The sequence below is a fragment of the Miniopterus schreibersii genome, assembly GCF_964146895.1.
Source record: "Miniopterus schreibersii genome assembly, chromosome: 6".
Lineage (NCBI taxonomy): Eukaryota > Metazoa > Chordata > Mammalia > Chiroptera > Miniopteridae > Miniopterus > Miniopterus schreibersii.
In genome coordinates this window covers 6,337,568-6,358,522 of record NC_138107.1, presented here as the reverse complement: position 1 = coordinate 6,358,522, position 20,955 = coordinate 6,337,568, and the positions used below count along the sequence as shown (strand labels likewise).

The 20,955-nt window shown below is 44.8% G+C and overlaps 1 protein-coding gene across 1 annotated transcript in view; it reads left to right on the top strand.

Annotated features, from left to right (window-relative positions):
- The window catches only part of NUDT3 (nudix hydrolase 3), a 101,141-nt gene extending 80,455 nt beyond the window's left edge, over window positions 1-20,686 (top strand). Inside the window, exons 3-5 of the mRNA XM_081140947.1 lie at window positions 8,056-8,100; window positions 9,134-9,218; window positions 13,673-20,686. Of these exons, the coding sequence (XP_080997073.1) occupies window positions 8,056-8,100; window positions 9,134-9,218; window positions 13,673-13,854 (312 nt within the window). The 3' untranslated portion in view covers window positions 13,855-20,686. The remainder of the gene's footprint in view (window positions 1-8,055; window positions 8,101-9,133; window positions 9,219-13,672) is intronic.
- The last annotated feature ends 269 nt before the right edge of the window (window positions 20,687-20,955 follow it).

Sequence of the window (20,955 nt, the reverse complement as noted above, 5' to 3'; positions counted from 1 at the left end):
AAGAATGAAGGGATGGAAAAAGGTATATCAGGCAAATACTAACGAGAAGAAAACTGGGATAGTAATTGTAATACCAAACAAAATAGAATTTAGGTGGAAAATATTTAAAGGGGCAAGGGGGACATTTAATATTGATAAAAGGAACAATCTACCAAGACCTACAGCAGCCATAAGTTTATGTGCCTGTAGCAAAATCTTCATCTACACAAGCAAAATTGGCATAATCATGGGGAAAAGTTTACAAGTCTATAGCGATATTGAAGACTTTAAAACATCTAATTAAGCGGCCTGCGGGGGCTGGGTTCCATCAGCCTCCAAGGGCTGTAGGTGGGCCCTGGTAGAAATTGCCCGAACCTTGGGGGCGAAGACGGAGTCTTTCGGCAGTTCAGCTCTGCTGGAGGAGAGAAGCTGCAGACTTCTAGGCTCGTGATTCTGGATGGTGCAAGGAAAACCTAGCTTCTTACGTTCCCTTTCCCATCTCCGTCATCTGAGCGAACTACCATTTCCCAAGAGAAGAGCCAAGAGGAGGAAAGAACGGCTGTTGGACTTCTTAAAACTGTGTACCAGGAGTTGGTGACCTTCAGGGATGTGGCTGTAGACTTCTCCCAAGAGGAGTGGGATTGTGTAAATTCATCTCAAAGGCATCTGTACAGTAACGTGATGTTCAAGAACTACAGGATCTTGGTGTCACTGGGACTTTGCTTTTCTAAGCCAAGTGTGATATTATTGTTGGAACAAGGGAAAGAGCCCTGGATGGTGAAGAAAGAGCTGGCAAAAGGCTTGTGCTCAGGACATTTTCTGTCTTCATTGTTGCTGTGATCAACGTTAAAGGCTGGGAATCTGTGTGTGACAGTAAAAAATTAACCCAAAAGCAGGACATTTGTGAAGCACAGTCATCTCAGAAGATAATAGAAAAACTTACAAGCTATGGCCTTGAGTAGTCCAATTTGAGAGAGGAATGGAAATGCGAGGGCCATTCTGAGAGACAACCAGTGAATCAGAAGGCATATTTCAAAGAAGAGAGAATTACTAATGAAGAAGCCCTTGTTTATGAAACAGGACAAGAATATAACAAATCTTGGCAAATTTTCCATCTGAACACGCTGCTTCATACACAGCAGGTAGTTCCAAAAGAGGAGAAAGTACATAAACATGACACACATAAGAAAAGGTTTAAAAATAATTTAACTGCTATTAAACCCAAGAATATCTATACAGAGAAGAAACTTTTGAAATGTAATAAATGTGAAAAAGTTTTCAGCCAGAGCTCATCCCTTATTCTTCATCAAAGAATTCATACTGGAGAGAAACCCTATAAATGTGTAGAATGTGGAAAAGCGTTCAAAAAAACCCCCCATCTAATTAAGAAACTGATAGAAAAAGTGGCAAACAGTAAGAAAAGTAGGATTAACACCATTAGCAAGGTTGACCAGATAGCTGTATTGAAAGATAACCTGTATTCAACAACAATATATAATTTCCTCAAGTACACATGGAAGAATTATAAAAACTAACCATATACTAAGCTTTAAAAGAAATATCAAAAATCCCAGGGCATCAGTAAACACAGACTATATGTATATACTGTGACACAATGCAGTAAAATTAGAAATCAACAATAGAGCTAACTTGACAGAGAGAGAAACATATTTGGAAACAGAAAAAAAAAAAATGTTCTAAATAATCCTTGAGTTAAAGCACAAATCACAACAGCAATTAGTAAGCAAATAGAGATAAACAACTATGAAAGCACCCTGTGTCATGACTTATGGGATGCACTCATTCGGTTCTTTGAGCCTTCGAGGCTTTTATTAGAAAGCAAAATAGGCATTAAATAACCTAAGCAATCAATTCAAGAAGCTAGAAAAAACAGCTGGATGTGCTCAAAAAAAAAAGTAAAAGGATGGAAATAACAAGGAAAGGGGCAAAAATTAGAGAAAAATAGGTATCAACAAAATCAAAAGTAGGTTATTTTTATTTGTCTAGTAAAATAAAGGAGCCTCTCAAAGGACTGATAAAAGAAACTTTAAGAGAGAAGGAAACAAATAAATAGGAACAAAAAGGAATAGCTACAGATATGACAGAGACTTTGAAATTAAGAGAATGCTATGAAGAGCTACAAGCAAAACAAATTTTTTTGAAGTTTTCTAAAAAAAAAAAAAAATACCCAAATTTTCTTAAGAAAAATTAGAAAACCTGTATATAGATAATTAATTCTTACAGAAATTAAGTGCAAGTGACCTTTTTTCACAACAAAAATACCAAGATCAGACTAGATGAATACTACCAAAATTTCTAAAAATGTATACTCTTATCTTAATGAACTACGCTAGAGAAAGATAACTGCACACCTCTTGTAAGGCTGGTATAATTTTTTTTTTTTAATTTCTCTTTATTATTGAAAGTATTACAGATATCCTCTTTTTCCCCCCATTGACCCCCTCCTTCCTGCACCCGCCTGCACCTCCAGGCCTTCACCACACTATTGTCTGTCTGTGCGTTATGTATATATGCATGTAAGTTCTTATATTAATCTCTCTCCACCTGCTCCCCCACTCCCACCTTCCCTCTGAGATCCCTCAGTCTGTTCCATGCTTTTATGTGTCTAGATCTATTTTGTTCATCTGTTTGTTTTGTTCATTAGATTCCACATATGAGTGAGATCATGTGACACTTGTCTTTCTCTGCCTGGCTTATTTCACTTAGCATAATACTCTCCAGGTCCCTCCATGCTGTCTCAAAGGGTAAGGGATCCTTCTTTGTTACAGCTGCATAGTATTCCATGGTGTAAATGTGCCACAGCTTTTTATCCCCTCATCTCCTGATGGGCACTTGGAAAGGGAGTCCACTGTATGGGAGAACATATTTGCCAGTGATAATCTGATGAGAGGTTAATATCCAAAATGTATAAGGAACTCATACAATTTAACAAAAGGAAGACAATCCAATTAAAAAATGGGCAAAGGACCTAAATAGATACTTCTCCAAAGTGGACTTACAGATGGCCAAGAGACATGAAAATACGCTCAAAGTCACTAATCATCAGAGAGATGCAAATTAAAAGGCCGGTGAGGTATCACCTCACACCTGTCAGAATGGCTCCATCAACAAAGGACAAGTGCTGGCGAGGGTGTGGAGAAAGGGGGACCCTAGTACACTGCTGGGGGGAATGCAGACTGGCGCAGCCACTATGGGAAGCAGTATGGAGGTTCCTCAAAAAATTAAATATGGAACTCATTTGACCTAGTGATCCCACTTCTAGGAATATATCCTAAGAAACTGGAAACACCAATCAGAAAGAAATTGTGTTCATAGCAGCACAATTTACAATAGCTAAGATCTGGAAGGCTGGTATAATCTTGATCAGCAATCAGACTTTTTCTGTAAGGGGTCAGATAATAAATATTTTAGACTCTAGAAGCCATATTGTATATGTCACAAATATTCAGCTCTGCTATTGTAATGTGAATTCACCCATAATGAGTGTGGCAGTGTTCCAGTAAAACTTTATTTACAAAAACCAATGGCAAGACAGATTTGGCCCATGGACCATAGTTTGCTTACCCCTGATCTTGATAATTAAGAATAGAAAAAAAATAAATTCTCACAAACATGGCTACAAAAATTCCAAGTGAAATAAGAGCAAATAAAACCTAAAGCTTTCTCAGTATCTCACAACTATATTGTCCCAAGAGTACAAGGGTAGTTCAGTCTTAGAAAATATGTTTATGCAATTTACTTTATTTAAGAGATTAAAATAAAACTAAGTAAATTAAAATTTATTAAAATTCAGTACCTACCTACTTATTTTTAAACATGTTTTTATTGATTTCAGAGAGAGGAAGGGAGAAAGGGAGAGAGAGAAACACCAATGATGAGAGAGAATCATCGAGCGGCTGCCTCCTGCGTGCCCCCTCCTATGGATGGAGCCTGCAGCCCAGGCATGTGCCCTGGCCAGGAATCAAACCGTGACCTCCTGGTTCATGGGTCGATGCTCAACCACTGAGCCACCCTGGCCGAGCAATACCTATTTATTTATTTTTTTAACTATATCTTTACTGATTTCAGAGAGAGGAAAGGAGAAGGAGAGAGAGAGAGAGAGAAACATCAATGATGAGAGAGTCATTGATCAGCCAGGACTATTTGGATTTCTTACTACTAGCAAAAACGGACTTTTAAATAAAGTCTCCTTTTCTGGATTAAGGGCTTTTGACATGTGGATTGAAATTATAACTGCTTTCAAATGATTCTGAGAAAAACAGGTTCATACCAGCACCCTGGTTGAACCCCCTTACAATATACCTTGAATCACATCTTATCCCCAATGTCTGAGCCAAATATCTGTCAGGTGTGACCCTGACACCTACCCCAACCTACATGCAAGAGTCATGTGAGAGATAAAAATAACCGCCCAATTGCTTGCGGCAGCATTTGCGAGAGAGCTGGGAGATGAAAGTTGGACTGTGGAAAACTTAAGAAAAAGTAAAATGGTTAGAGTGAATCCTGTCTTGGATTCACTTTGCCTAGGAGCCGTCTTTGTCTTTTTCAGCACAATGATTTTAAAGAACTGAAATCTTTTTTACTAAAGAAGAGCCTTCTCCTAAGAAAACTGCTAAATCTCAATTTTAAAAACTGGTAAATATAGGAATATTTCTTTGCTTTTTACCATAGAGTCATTGATAGGATCACCGTAGGTAGAATTTACACAAGTAGATCCCCTAAGTGTTAATATAAAACTTGAAACACTAGGAGACAAATAAAACTGCTGTTACTGTCTACAACTTGAAGATTAATGAAAAGTGAAAATAAGTGCCACTGAAATTCCACTGTTTTGATGGCAGTATGATTTGATTTACTCCAGACTTTATAAGAATGCATCGATTTTATAAAGGAAAATGCCTTTATGTTTTTCCCAGCTGCATCCGACAGAGTAAATTCGGGTTATATGTTGGTGTTAAATGCAGAAATTACTATTAAACAAAAATTTTAAAGTATATTGAAGTGTCATAATAGAAGTTGATTCGTATCCTTAAAATTCAACGACCATTTTCTAAACTTTTGAGTTTTTTAAGATAAAAATTTTTTTTAAATATTTTTTTATTGATTTGAGAGAGAGAGAGAAACATCAATGAGAGAGAGCCATCAATCAGCTGCCTGCTGCACTCTCCCTACTGGAGATCGAGCCCACAACCTAAGCACGCATGTGCCTGACCAGGAATAGAACCCACAACCTCTTGGTGCATAGGGTGATGCTCAACCAACTGAGCCACACTGGCCAGGGCAAGATTAAAAACATTAATTGGACAATAACTGCTAAAGAGACCATTTTCACCACTTTGCAGAAGAGAAAAGTGAATGATGGCCTCTCTGAAACTCTATGAATTTTTTCTTACCCCCACCCCAACCCTGACAGCTCTACTCCTTGGCCCTGTCAGTGCATCCCTGTGACAAAGGTGCGGTGACACATCTGAGCGTGCTCGACTCCCTGGGATCAGAGGACAGAATTGGCTTTCCAGCTCAGGTTGGCACACCAGTTTGTCCCACTTGTTCAGGCTGCTTCACTAGTTAATTCTTATAAGTACAATGTAGCTCATCTTAGCTGGCTGTGGAGTAGGATTGTTTCTAAAACTGTACAGAAGCAAGTTAAATAAGAAAAGGTAGACATTTCCATTCAAGTAGCCAATAGCCACATGGGGACAAGAGCAGGTGAAAAAAGAATAGGAAAGGAAATGGGCATTTGGCAAGAGAAAAGAATAGAATTCCTTGACAGATAATTAGCAAAAATTAATTTCAAAATATAGTTCACCCAGGAGCCTAGGCCTTTAAATGGCTTCTTTTGCTTCTATTCAATATCTCTTAAAACTTTTAGAGTACTTATTATAAATTTTTGTTCATTTTGTACAAACTTACTGAGCACCTACTATGTTGTGTTTAGAAAATATTTTTGTCTTTTTAGTTTATTGTACAGATAAGGCAGTAGTAATAGAAAACAAGTTACAGCATTCCACAGCATTTCCAGGGGTTCGTCTTTCCCTCACCTTTGACCACTTCTGCTCCTAGCAGAGACAGATATAAAATAGAAAAAGCAAAAGCTAAAAAAGACATAGCCTGGCTCAAAAGCAAGGTGGACACTACCTCCACAGAGCAGAAACAGAGCAGCAGCACAGAGCCGCAGCCAGCCTGGACCCTTGGAGTAAGGGGAGCCCAGGTGCCCAGTGGAGAGGACAGCGGGAGCTGAGACTCAGAAAGATGTGGGCTTAGGTAGGGAGAGGACACAGATGCAGTGCCAATAAAGGATGGAGCTAAGCCACCCTCTGACTGTGGCTCTGTCTGCAGTATTCACATGTCACCTTGAAGCAGCAGCCCTACACTGTCCCTTCAAGACCCGGCTCTGGAGAGCTTGGTGAAAGCCACCTCACAAATAAGCCCTTCACCAACTGGAGCATGAATGTGCTTCAGAGTCAATGAATTTTGTAGCATGGCCTGACAAAGAACTTCAATATATTCAGATAATCAAGAAGTAAATGGAGGAATTAACTTCTATTTTAAAAGAACAAAGTATGAAAGCAAAGGCGTATGTAGTGGAAACAAATATGTAAAGAACCAGGTAGAGCCTGGCCGGGTGTGGCTCAGTGGTTGAGCGTCGACCTGGGATCCAGGCGATCGGGGTTCGATTCCTGGTCAGGGCACATGCCCAGGTTACGGGCTCGATCCCCAGTCGGGGTGTGCAGGAGGCAGCCAGTCAACTCTCATCATTGATGTTTCTCTCTCTCTATCCCTTTCCTCTCTCTGAAATCAATAAAGATATATTTTTAAAAACAGGTAGATATGAAAAATATCAAATAAAAAACAGACTAGAAATGGGATAACTCTAGCCTGGATACAGTTTAAAAGAAAATTAAAAATTGGCCGTGGCTGATTTGGCTCAGTGGTTAGAGCGTCGGCCTGCAGACCTGAGGGTTCGATTCCCAGTCAAGGGCACGTACCTCGGTTGCAGGTTCGATACCCTGCCCTGGTCTGGAGCACGTGGGGGAGGCAACTAGTCAATGTGTCTCTCTCACATCGATGTTTCTCTCTCCACCCCTCCCTTCTGCTCTCTCTAGAAATCGATGGAGAAGTTGTCCTCAGGTGAGGATTAAAAAAAAGTAAAGAAAATGAGTAAATTGGAATAGACTGAAAAATTCACCTATAATACATCAGAAAGACACAGATTTAAAAAAAAATTATCACAGGGCCAACGGGAGATACAGAATATATTCCCAAGTGCCTAACCACTGTGTATATTTGTCTCTCTCCTCATCCCTGTCTGTCCCTCACATTGCTCTGTGCGTCTCTATCAATACCTGTCACTGGCAGAATGACCAGGTGTATGTTTTCATTGACTTGGTTTTACTGAGCTCCTGCCGGGTGCTGAGCTCTGTTCTGGGCACACTGTGCACAGACATCCAGGGACAGGGCAGGTAAGGGCCTTGCCTCATGGATCTTTTGTTCTAGCCTATTCACCGTATATCCCTGGTATACGGCATCACCTAGCTCAGATTAGACATTCAATGTGTATTTGTTGAATGAATGAATAAATGAGTGAAGTAATTTGTGACCTTAACTGTCTGCTCTATTTGGCCAGCTTTGTAGTGGGAAGAGAGCCAGGGAGATGAGAGGACTTCTCCCTCCCCAGTGTACACCCTGCTCTTCTCAGTGACACAGGAAACACTGGTGTGACCCCCTCCAAACTGTGCCCTCTTGTTTTTCATTTCTGTTTCACAGACTGCTCAGAATATTCAGAATGAGCCCAGCCGGGCGTGGCTCAGCGGTTGAGCATCGACCTCGGATCCAGGAGATCGGGGTTCAATTCCCGGTCAGGGCACATGCCCGGGTTGCGGGCTAGGCAGCTGATCAATGACTCTCTCATCATTGATGTTTCTGTCTTTCTCTCTCCCCCTCCTTTCCTCTCTCTGAAATCAATAAAGATATATTTTTTTTTAAAAAAAAAAGAATATTCAGAATGAGACAGCAATATAAACAATATCAATGTTAATTTTTCCCCCTACTTTTCAGGCTGGAGTAAAAGGGACATTGGGAAGATTAGTTGGAATTTTTGAGGTAAGTCTGTTAAAATCTTTGATACATTTGGTGTGGTATTAATAACCACATATATGTTTGTCTTAGTCCATTCAAGATGCTATAACAAAATATCACAAACTGAGTGGCTTATAAAAGAAATTGATTTTTCACAATTCTGGAGGCGGCAAGTTGAGGATCGAGACACCAGCAGATCCAGTGCGTGGTGGGGGACCTGCTTCCTGCTTCGCTGGCCCCTGTTCCTCTCTGTGTGCCCACATGGGGGAAAGGGAAGTCTGTTGCTCTCTAGGGCTCTGTTTTAAGAGCACTAATTCCATTCACAAGGGTCAGCCCCCAAAGGTCCCACCTCCTAATGCCATCACATAGGGGAGTGGGATTTCAGCATAGGAATTTTGGGGTGAGGAATACATACTCAGTCCATTGCAGTCTCCATCTCCAAACAGCTGGAATATTATTTGTAAGTAGTATTTATCCCCAGCCCTGCCTCTCTCCTTTCCCTCCTAAGCTGTGAGGAGGGGTACATAAGTGTAGGGAAGACAGGAAAAGTGGAAGGTAAGCAGCTATGGCAACAGAGGGAAACAAGGAAATCTAGGGCAGTGATCTGGAGGAGGTGAAGGGAAGTGAGACGGGGTGTAAAGAGGCGCGGGGTTAGCGGGAAAAGGAGGGTGTGCGAGAGGTAATCGCCGGCTGCACTGAGCCCTGCCGTCCACGGTCTCCTCTTTCTGTGTCCAGCTAGTCGAGTTTACTTGGTGCCTTTTTCTTGAGCAGTCACAAACCTTCCTGCTCACAGCATTTCCATGAAGTTGCACTTAGGGGAAGGGAAGGAAAAGAGAGAGTAAAGCCTTGGCATTAGAAACCCAGCCAAAGAGTTGACCCTCAGCTGCAAGTGCGGCATGTCTGAGAGGCCATCTGCTAGGAGCTCGCGCCGGCCCGCAGTGTGGGACGGGGCGTAGGAGGGGTCCTGGTCTCAGCTCCCTGGCCGTGAGCGTGCGCTTCGTCCAAGTCGCCTCGGCTCTATGCGGAGTAACTTCCCCTGTCCTCTCTTTGCCCTCAGAACCAGGAGAGGAAGCACAGAACATACGTCTATGTGCTCGTTGTCACAGAGGTGCTGGAAGACTGGGAAGACTCGGTTAGCATTGGTAAGTCACCCCAGGCGCCTCCAAGGAGCTCCCCGCAGCTGCCCCTCCGCGGCACAGCCGTTACTCAGGGCCAGACAGAGAGGCGTATGCGCAGAGAAGGAACAGGAGGAGATGCTGAATGCAGCAAGCATGTCTGTTTTAACTTGTGAAGTGCAGTAAAACCTCCATAGAACAGACAAGTTTTCGGGTGAGGGAGGTGTCCGTTAAAGCCAGAAGTCTGTTACATAATAAAGTAGGTTTTCTGAATGTGTATGTTTAAAAATTGACAAGTTAGTTTACCTGTTTTTACTAATGTAGACACATTTGTATAATTAAATTTAAGTATATATGAAAAGTTTAATTTCACAGAAAAGTGTTCTATATGTATTACTGTAATTTTACACTGAATAGATCTAATAAATGCATGCATTCGCCAGTCACCCCGACTAAACAGACGCACACGCTGGGGCGGGGCTTCGTGCCCACCCAGAGGCAACAGGCATCAGAACTGCCGCAGAGCCCTGGCTGGTGTGTCTTAGTGGTGAGGTCATCGGCCTGCGTGCTGAAGGGTCTCGGGTTCGATTCCTGATCAGGGTGCATACGGGAGACAACCAGTCGATGTGTTCCTCTCTCGGTCTCCCTGACCGTCCCCTCCCTCCCTTCCTCAAAATCAGTGGAACAAAATACCCATCCTCAGGTGAGGGTTAACAAACAAACAAGCTGCTGCAGAGAGTCACACCGCCCGGCAGCAACCAGTCGCCACAAGTGATGCAGTATGATCATGTGACAGTCACTCGCCAGACTTCCCCAGCGTTGACTCTGGGATTTAAATATGTAGACTATAGTTGTAGGTATGTAATATTTATTTACATCAGTGAAATTACTGCAGTGTTTTTGCCAACACATGGTCTATCTGCTAAGATTTGTTAAAAATAACAGTGAATTAATAACAAAAAATAAACCTGTTCACTTAATTATAAGCCAGTCTTGGTTGAAAGCATTTTAAAATTAATAGGGTGTTAATTTTCACATATGACACAGGGACCGGAAATTTTGTTCGTTAAATTAAAGTCTGCAAAATCGAGGGCTTAATGTACTTTTGAAATGTATAAAAAGGAAGCTGAGATGGGCACATGGTCAACAAGTCGAAACATGGCCCATAAAAATGGGAAACGCTTCTAAAATCAGACTGGATCCTCCTCCCAGTGCCAGGCCCACTGCCGGCCACGGAACCGGGTGAGGGCACGGCCTCGGCTGCGCCTGGTCACGCCTGTTCTTCTTGTGGGTGGCAGCATGCACCCCTCCCCAGAGTCATTCAGTAGGTGCAGAGTAGGGCGGTGGCTTCCAGGTTATTCGTGTTACCCTCGGGTCACCTGGCTTTCCCCGAAGAGATCACTCTTGTATGTATGTCTTTGAAGTAAAAACTGAGGTGATTTTGATGATTGATTCATGGTTTAATCTTTTACCCCTGAACAAAAATATATTCTAGAAAAGTAATACTAGTTTAATTTCTGTTTTAACCTGGCAAACAGATAAAACACTTGTCAAAACCTCTCCCTTTTGTTTTAATCCTCACCTAAGAATGTTTTTTCCACTGCTTTTCAGAGAAAGAGAGAAACATCGATGTGTGTGTGTGTGAGAGAGAGAGATGTGAGAGAGAGATGTGAGAGAGAGAGAGACATCGATGTGAAAGAGAGAAACATCAATGTGAGAGAGAGAGAAACATTGATGTGAGAGAAACATCAATGTGAGAGAGAGAAAAACATCCATGTGTGTGAGAGAGACATCAATGTGAGAGAGAGAGCCATCCATGTGTGTGAGAGAGAGAGACATCGATGTGAGAGAGAGAAACATTGATGTAAGAGAGAGAAACATCAATGTGAGAGAGAGAGAGAGAGACATCGATGTGAAAGAGAGAAACATCAATGTGAGAGAGAAAAACATTGATGTGAGAGAGAAAAACATTGATGTGAGAGAGAGAAACATCAATGTGAGAGAGAGAGAAACATCCATGTGTATGAGAGAGACATCGATGTGAAAGAGAGAGAAACATTGATGTGAGAGAGAGAGAAACATCGATGTGAGAGAGGCACATGGATTGGTTGCTCCCCACACTCGCCCTGACCAGGGCTGGGATCGAGCCTGCGACCGAGGCACATGCCCTTCGCCAGAATTGAACCCGGGACCCTTCAGTCTGCGGGCCAACGCTCTAATCACTGAGCAAACAGGCCAGGGCCAAAACCTCTCCCTCAGTGTCAGTGTGTGCTTGGCCACCAGCCCTCCCACTGCTGTGTGGGCATTTCATAGCCCAGTTTGTCATGGCTTTGTCTGGTAAGAATGCAATATGCTTAACTGAAGGAGTTCAGTGGGGAGTTATTAAAAATAGACTCCCGGACAGCTGGTGCTGGGGCCTGAAAGGGAGACAGAGATGAGTGTAGTGTGGCCCTGCCCTCAGAGCACTCTGTCACACACTCATGATAGGAATTTTTAAGGTACCATTGCTCTATTAATACCGAAAAAGCCTTTCACCTGTACTCCCACCCCTGAGAATTGACCCTGATAAACAGCCTTCCTTCAGATGAGCCTTTTTCAGATGAAAAATTGGGACTTAACTGTACAACAAAGTGAATGAGAAGTGATTTAAGGTACATTTATCTGATGGAATGTTGGACAGCTGTTAAACACGTACTTATGAAAGCTATTACTGTGGGAAAGTGCTTGCAAAATAGTGTTGGTGAATGAAAAAAGCAGGGTATAGAATTATATATACACTAGTTAGAGCTACATTGAAATAAATAGTAATTTCAAATGAAAACAAAAATGAGATACTGGTTTTCACGTAAAGAATTGGCAGTGACCAAGAAAAGGAAACAGTGCTGGCTGGAGTGTGTGAGACCAACACTCCAACAAACATAAGCAGGATTGGGGGTTGGTGTAGCCGTCTTGGAAAGTAATTTGACACTATATATCATGAGCCCTTTAGAGTTCAAATGTTTTATTCATATAATCTCAATTCTAGGGATCTTTCCATGAGAGGTTAAAAAAAAGTAGAGAAAAAAACAGATAAAGAATTTTTGAAATTATAATAGTATTTTATAAATAAAATTACAGGAGATTGATGTTCAATGATAGGGAAATGGTTATAATGCACAGCCATTAAGTGTGTGTGTGTGTGTGTGTGTGTGTGTGTGGTTAACCCTCACCCGAGGATATTTTTGCATTGATTTTTAGAGAGAGTGGAAGGGAGGAAGGGAGGGAGGCAGGGAGAGAGAAACATCAATGTGAGAGACACATTGATTGTTTGCCTCCCACATGAGATGAGCCCTGACCGGGGCCTGGGTTCAAGCCTGCAACCAAGGTGTGTGCCCTTGGCTGGAATCGAACCCTGGACCCTCCAGTCCACAGGCCAATGCTCCAACCACTGAGCAAAACTGTCTAGGGCTCAAATACAGTGTCTTTTTAAAATAGGAAAGAAAGCAAATGCATTAAGTTATTGAGAGGTTTATAAGATTTCTGGTTTATAATGACTGGTTATAAGATTTCAGTCATTTCTGGTTTATAAGATTATGGGTAATTATACTTTCTTCCGTTTTCCCAATTTTAAGCAATGACCTTTTATTATAAGAAAAAATAACAAAGGATTTTAAAACATGTATTAAGCCCGTGGAGATGGATTGACTCCATGAAAGAAGCCACAGGCCTGAGTGTGCCTGTTGAGGGCAGGACAGTGTGGACAGAGCCAATTCAATGGCACGTAACACACATTTTAAAAAAAACAAAAAAATAGCCCTAGCCAATGTGGTTCAGTGGTTAGAGTGTTGGCCCAGGAACCAAAGGGCACAACCAATCAATGTCTCTCTCTCACATCAGTGTTTCTCTCTCCCCCTTCCTCCCTCCCACTCCCCCTCTAAAAAAAGTATCAATGGAGAAAGGCCTCCAGAGAGGATTAACAATAATAATAATAATAATAATAAAACAAAAATAGACTGAAAACGTAATAGTAATTGTGTTAAGGTTATTTACTCATAAATTTTTAAAAATAAATAGCTGATTACAATCTGCAGCCATCCTGGTAATTCCGGAAGCTTCACGCTCAGGTTGAATTTTGCGGGAGAGGGGGATGCCGGCTGGGCTTCAGGCTCTTATGAGTAAGCTGAGCAAGTCCAGGCGCGCAGGAGGAAGCTGAGAGCTGTGCTTCTCTGGAGGGCGAGAATGCTCACAGACTACTGCCAGCTCTTTACTTTTCAGATTTCGTACCTATTTTCTGCATGAGGCATTGGTACAGTATTTGACGCATATAAAGTATGCTTGCATTATTCATAAGAACATTTTTTAAATGTATTTATGATACATATTTTGAAAATGTTGACAACCATTGCTTGTATGTTTCCTTCTACATTTTCTCAAAGGTTAGACGATTAGAAACTTTTCGTGGCTTCCCTGGTGCCCTGACCCTTCTCTCTGTGCCTCCGCAGGCAGGAAGAGGGAGTGGTTTCGGGTGGACGACGCCGTCAGAGTGCTGCAGTACCACAAGCCGGTGCAGGCGTCCTATTTTGAGACGTTGCGACAAGGCTACTCTGCCAACAATGGCACCCCAGTCGTGGCTTCCACATACTCGGTTTCTTCGCAGAGCTCCTCCACGTCGGGCATCAGATGACTGAAGACCTGGAAGAAGGTGGAAATTGGAAACTAGACTGAAGTGCAGACCTTCCCTCTCACCCTTGCTCTTCTCCCCTCTCCTCACAGGCCTCCTCTCTCAAATAAGGCAGGATGGCAGCAGAGAAAGGGCTCATGGATATGTTGCTGTTTGGCGTTAAGTGGTGGGGCTTTTCTTCTCTTTTATTGAGGGGGATGTGATTTGTAAGTACTTCTGTGCATGATCTCTCCCTCCCTGTTCACACCCCCTACGCTCTCTAAAAAGAGGCAGACGCCTTCCTCTGCCTTGTATCCTAAAAACTCCTGTCTGTCATCCTAGCCCTGGCCAGACTTTTTTCTTTGATTTTTAAATTTTTTTTATTAAAAGATACCAATACAAGATGAAACCTTTCAAGAATGTGTTCTATAATGTGCTATTTGGCCCAGTGGGTTGGTCCCTTTCACTACAGGGTACATTTATCTACACATTATATACTGGGCATATAATATGTAAATAAATGACTTTTAGAAGAGGAAACTTTAAATTTTTGAAGGTTTTGTTTTTTAATTTGGGGCATTTCTGAAACAGAGCCTCACAATTTGTTTTTCTCTCAATGCTAGTGGCTGGGTCAGCTCACTGTCCTCCCCAGTGGTGACTGCAGTTGTGTGGGGCTGGGAAGAGTGCAGCGACCGTCACAGTGCCCTGGACTCGTGGCCTCTCCCCGCAGCTGTTTCCAGGCCAAGAAAACCAGGAAGAAACCTAGTTCCTTTTTATTACCAAGCCAGTAGCAAATGGCCCCAGTTCAGATCTGGAGAAACGATAGAAATTTAATTCCTCCCTACATGTTGACAATAGGGTTTGAACTGGGTTCTTGGGATTACTTTCTAAAAAACTGGAGCATCGAGCACTGTTCCTATCCTGCTGGTTTGGAATTTTTTCCATAATGCTACTCCCCCCCGACAGCAGCCTCCCTCCTTGTGTGTACATGCCTTACAGCGTGCCGAACTGGACCTTGACCATGTGCACTGAAGCGGCCAACTGTTCTTGACAGGTGCAGCTGTGCAGTCCTTTCCCCAGCCTGGGTAACCTGCTAAGTTCAAGAACGTAGGCAGGCAGGAAATCCAGGTGTTTGCTTGTCTTTGTAATGTTACAGCACTTCTAAGTGCACCATGAGCATGCCCAGGGATACTGAACGTGTCTCCCACTGGGGTGTGAAAGGCTGCTTCCGGTGGGGAGTGAGGGATCTGGCAGGACACTGATCACTTAGGAGAACAGCTACTTGATGCATTGGCTCCCCGCAGACTGTCGTGTTGGGTTTTGATACCGGTTTCATGCTGGCTTCATTTGCCAATTGTGCTGTCTAGTTGGGAAGTAAGGGTCTTAAAATCGGGGTGGGCTGGGGAGGGCGCTGGTCAATCCCTGGCTTGGGAAAGGAGCTGTTGCTATACCCTTAGTAGCATCTCCTTTGTCAAAACATAGCCAAGATGTGAAAATTAATATCATAGTTCTCTTTATTTAAAAATTCTAATAAATACTCAAACTTTGAAAAGCTTTGCTCTTCCCTCCCACTAAAAGAACGTATATACCTGGTTGGCCTGTGTCATTTAGTTTTTAGCATTTGGGGGTATCGGTGAATTTAAGTTTTGCTACATTCTCAGTTAGCATCTTTATTCCCAGTCTTAAACACATTAACTGAACGGCAGTGCCTGCAGTTTCTTAGCATACTGTCCCCTCTCTGGGAAAGGAGTTCTGTCCCCAAGTAAGGATCCCAGCCAGAGAAACAGCACCGTGGGATTTGAACATAAATGCCACTCACTGTTCACATGTCCTACTTGAAAGACACACTGCCGCTTGTTGCCTGACTTGGGGCATCGAAGGTTCTGTTCAGACACATGCAAGGATATGAAATAAGTTCAGCTAAGCACTAAGTGGAGCCCCAGAGGCACGTTCTTCCAGATGCAGTCTCCCTTTATGATGTGGACTGAAAGTGCTGTGCAGGAAAGCAGTCAGTGCTCCTGGAAGGGAGGGAGCTGCAGTGTTAACAGTGATTGTGCATTTTTCCATGATCTGAAGAGGCCTTGACTGGGCTGGTGTAGCAGCATACTACCCTGCAGAGTCCAGTTTGGATTGGTGGTGGTGTTTGGGTCAGGAAAGTGAACTGTGCCAAGGAGTGTTTTTCGGTGACATGAGTGGATCCTGTGAATGCAGTTAACTGGCGAGCTTGTGCTGGTGCTTGCTTGGCTGGCAGGAGGCTCTGTCCAGCTGGTGTTTCCTGTGGCACCGGGATTCTGATGAGTAGGGACTGGAGTTTTTCCCTCCGTGGCACCGCAAACACCGTGGCTGCCTTTACTGCAGTCAGAGCCCTTTTGTGATAGCTCCTCAGAGAAAGTGAGGAGAAATGAAAGCACAAAAATTACCCTACTTGCAAAATCTTGTACTGATAGCAGCTTGCCATGAGTTCTGCAAGAACTCACCTTATTCAGGCTCAGCAGAAACAGGTTTCTGTGTTCAGAGCAGAGGCCAGGTCTCTTTCTCACAGGCAATTTGCATGTGAGAAATTGCTCATCACTGGAGCACCCATCAGACCATTCTCAGGATAGAGAAAGATAGCAGTGGGTTTTTTAAAATTAAAATTCATATTTAGTTTATAAACTGCAGCCATTGGGGAAATACAAGTGAGGTCATGCCATCTTTATGGACCAGGACTGTGTGTGTGTGTGAGAGAGAGAGAGAGGGAGAGGGAGAGTCCGCTGTGTTAGTTTTTATTGATTTTTTTAGAGAGGAAGGGAGAGAGAGGGAGAGAGAAACATCGATGTGAGAAACGTGTTAGATTTTCTGTAGCCTTTCAGAGCAGTGCAGCCCATGAAACAGGAGTCTTGAGTTTTCTCATAGCAAACACGACAGGACAGACACGTTAATGAATTGACCGTGTTTTTTTTTTTTACAAGTGTCTGCTGCCCCGTCTGCCCTGCATGGAGAGTGCTCCATCACTGCCGAGTCTGAGCTGGGGCCCTCTGGAGGGGTCAGAGGGGGTGGGACTGTCACCCCGCAGGCCAGGCAGGATTTCCGCCACCCTCAGCATTGCGTGGCACAGCCGTGGGGCGTGCCGCACTTAGGCCCTTACTCCCCCAGCCTCTGGGGAGAGGTTTGCAGCAGTTTTGTAAGCATGTTGCTACATAGTCAAGTTCTTTCACGGCAAAAAAATATTTTCTGTTTTGATGTTAGGAGTCAACCCATGCGAATTCCCTTAGACTTACTAGAAGAAAGAAGTTGCAGGCAGGCCGTCCTCCTGGCTCTCCTCCCCTTTCTCCTCTCCACATACAGTGCTCAGCGGAGGCCTGAACCTCTACCCAGAGGGCTGATGTCGTCGGGACCTGTGTGTGTCGCACACTACCTTCCTTATTTCCCATTTCCACCTAGTGCTGTAGTAACACCTTTGTCGGTCTCCCTACCTGATCTTTTTGTAAAGTAGCTTAGCCTGAGCCACACTTTTTTAGTTTTCAGAAAGGGTTTCATAACCACAATGTGATTTTTACCACAACTGTAATTTTTAATGTTTCTGAACTGTTTTGTAAGCCTGCCCTAATTGAGAGTAGATTTAGAGTGAGAAGAAATAACTGGAGAAATCCTGAAGATGAGGTCACCTGTGCGTTCACACTGCCCGGGTGAGGTGGTGGCAGGCAGGTCATGTGAGCCCTGTGGGTGGCACCTCTTCCCCCGGGCTGTTGAGGCTTCGGGCTGCGTGGCTCTTATGTTGGTGGCCTCAGCCTTGCCCCATCTGGCATCCCCTCGCCAGCCTCTCACCGTCCAGGAGAGCTGTGTTCTCCGTGCCACTTGAGATGTCACCTGGAACATGAGACATTTGAGGTTGTCAGGTAAACTGTAAACTGGGAAGCACTGCCTGCAGTCCATAAAAGCTGCTGCTGTCTGTGTGGGGGGGGGACCCGAGATCACTGCAATTTCGGGAGCTTTGTCACTCGAGGTTCATCGCCCCGTGGCAGCCAATCCAGACGCAAAGGTTTTACTCATCACTGAGTTGAAGAATGGAAATACTGCTCTGGAGCAAGTACCTACTGAATCGCTTACCACCTGTGGCATTACCTGTGGGGAGAACAGCGCAACAGTCAGTACAGTCACTCCTCTGGGCTTGAGGTCCCATTTAGATGAAAATCGTAGGTCTTTGGAACTCCTTAGGAAACAGGCAAGATGCCTCAGTCCCGACGCCGGCCTTGAGGTCGTCCTCTGCTGTTTGGCACGTGGGACGCGGCAGCTCACCTGCAGGAAGTCACTCTCCCAGTGCGGTTGCCTGTAAACCCTCCAGAACGAACGCTGATGAGCCCGGCTTTCCGAGCACCTTGTGCTGAACTGAAGTTTCCCCTACAGCAGCCGCAGGTCCAGGTAGCCTCTCTCTTTATTGTCCTGTTGACAAAAGCTTTCCAGGCTCACTAGTAAATGACCAGAGAAGACATCTAGTTTTGGTTACTTGCTTCCAGCAGCATAACAGATGTAACTTAGCCAGGGAAGGTCGAGGCTTGTGATGGACACACCCGAGGACCAGGAGGACTGGGCTGCTCCACAGAGAGCCTCCAGGCGGGGCGGACGTGAAGTGAGGCCTTGGTGAGCTTCCAAAGCCTGAAGTGAAGGGAGGACTCCGAGGGCCATTGTTTGGCAAGCAGGCAGCTGTGCTCCTCCCGAGAGCAGGAAGGATTCCAAAGGAAATTGCAGGAGGCATCTAGGCCACAGCACAGGGACACAACCCTTCGCCCTTCCCACGTGGCTCATACCCCAAGGGGACTCCCTCCAAATTCGGATTTGCTTTGGGTGTTTTGTTTAGCCTGAGGACCTCACCCTTTCGCTTTTCCCATGGGTGGATATTTGTGGGCCTGTTGCGCAGGGCGCAGGTGCATGAGTGAGTCCAGGGTCCAGTGGCATAGTGCTGCATTTAGCAGTTAAAACAATTACAGTAGTTAACTCTATTGTAAAAGGAATACAGTATGGGGTGCAGTTCTGTAAATGTCGGGTCTGTGTTTATTGTTTCATGGTCTGAGAACTTGCAAACTGGTGTATAATCAAAAGGTTATTGGTTAACATAAGTAAAATGCTAGTCACTACACCTGTCTTAAGGATAGCTACCAATTTGCCACGTGTTTAAGGAAGTTGAGGATGTTGGAAGCTGTTGTAAAGTTAAGCACGTGTCTCTGGCCTACCAAGTGTGTTAGTCCTCGGAGAGGAAGCGGCAGCCCCTCAGTAGCGTCTCCATACTTGCTCTTGCCAGCCCAGCCCAGCCTTTGTTTCAGGGACCGTGTCTCCCAGCCCATCCAGTGAACTTGGTAGGGGAGGGGCTCTGAGGAGTAGGCGAGCCTCTGCCCTGTTTGCTCAGCTGCAGGGTCTGGTTTTCAAACAGCTTACGGCTTCTATAAGGTGTTTCCTCACTAGGATCACCTCCACTCCACTGTCTGCCGTCAGCCTCAGAAAGGTTAGAATCCCTGGGGCCGACCCAGTTCAAAAACATGAAGTACTCGTGCTTCCGAACCCTGTGGCAAGTGCATCGCCCAGATGCAGTCTCCCTTTGGCCAAGGGTATTTCCAAGGGAACCCTTTAGAGTGAGGCAAAGTAGCCAAGATGTATTCAGTTTAACTTTTTCCAAGGACAGAAGTCTTTGTCACTTCCTGCTGGTGCTCATCCATTTTAGCAGAGGCTTAAATGGGCAAGTCTAGTAAATGTCTGAGACAGAGAACCAGAGGCCCATGCACCCGGGGAGCAGCCCCCTGGGGGTCACACAGGCTCTGTCAAGACTGTTCTCATCCCACCAGAACTCTGCCGCTGTCCCCTTCCATCCGCTCAGAAAAGCCAACGTTTTAACCTTCCTGACATTAGGTCAGCTTGTCCTCTGACGGTTCCAGAGTAGGTGTGTCACTGTAAAGCTCTGTGCTTCATATTTGTACAAAGGGTAGAAAGTGGACCAACCAGTGGACTGAGTACTCACATCGTGGAGAGATTGGCAGAAATACCCCCAAATGAGCTAAACAGACTGGGGAACCCAAGGAGCGGCACTTGTATAGGAGGAGGGGTTGGTTAACCTTTAACCTCTTGGGACCTGGTGCTGCGCTGCGAGACCGGTTTGTCGTCTGCCGCCCCTACCCCCAGCCCAGATGCACTCCAGGACTTAGCTTCCAGCCTATGGGTGTATAGCCTCTCTTGCATTTCTTCTGTTTCCAAACAGTCTTGCTTGGTATTGCATTGAAAACTCAGTTTTCCTCCTGCTCACTTGGGCCACTGCCCAGGCCCGGCCCCTTCCCCGGTGTCTTCCCAGCTCCTCGGGACGGTCGCAGTGCCCGCAGAGCCAGGGGAGTGGGATTCGGTCAGAGAAAGCGGAAGGACGCTGAGCTCTCCTGTTTCCTTCTCTCCAGGAGGGTGTTCTCGGGCTTCCTTCACGCCTCTTTCCCAAGAGTACAGTTGGGTTGTGGAGGGCGCTGGAAAAAGGGGGAACTGGGTCCGCCCCAGGTTTGGGTTCGAGACAGGTGCACAGTAGATGTGAGCCCCGCTTCCCCCCTGGAACCGTGGGCCGGCCACATGTAACCCTTCCCCATCTCCACTCAAGCGTCCGCTTGTGTTGTGCCAGCAAGAGGCCACACAAAGCCCTCCCCGCGGTCTAGACAGAGCTGTGGTAGTACCCCTAAAATCCCACCCCACCTCATCCCACTCCTTTTTGTACAAATGCTTAAACCTGTGAGCGTGCTGTTCCTTTCTCTGTTAATCAGTTTCCTTCCATTTGAGCTGGTGGGCGGGAAGGGCATTGGAATTGTAGGTTGTAATCTTGTGCCAACCAATAAAAACCAGTATTTCACACACATCCCTGCTTAGTGTCTGGCTTCTTCCTTCCAGAGGTTTTCCTGGAGTCATATACATCAGTCTGAATTTTATCCCTACTCTGCTGGGTTTTGGGGAGTTGCCCCAGAGGTCATCTGTGACCCTGTGGAAGATGTGCTATGCAGGGAGTCTGGGTGAGGGCTGGATCAGAGACCTCAGGGCAGACTGGCAGTGCCAGTGCTGCAGGCGGAGGTGAGCCACACTCAAGATGACCAGGGAGCACAGCCAGAAGTGGCTCCCGGCATGGATGCA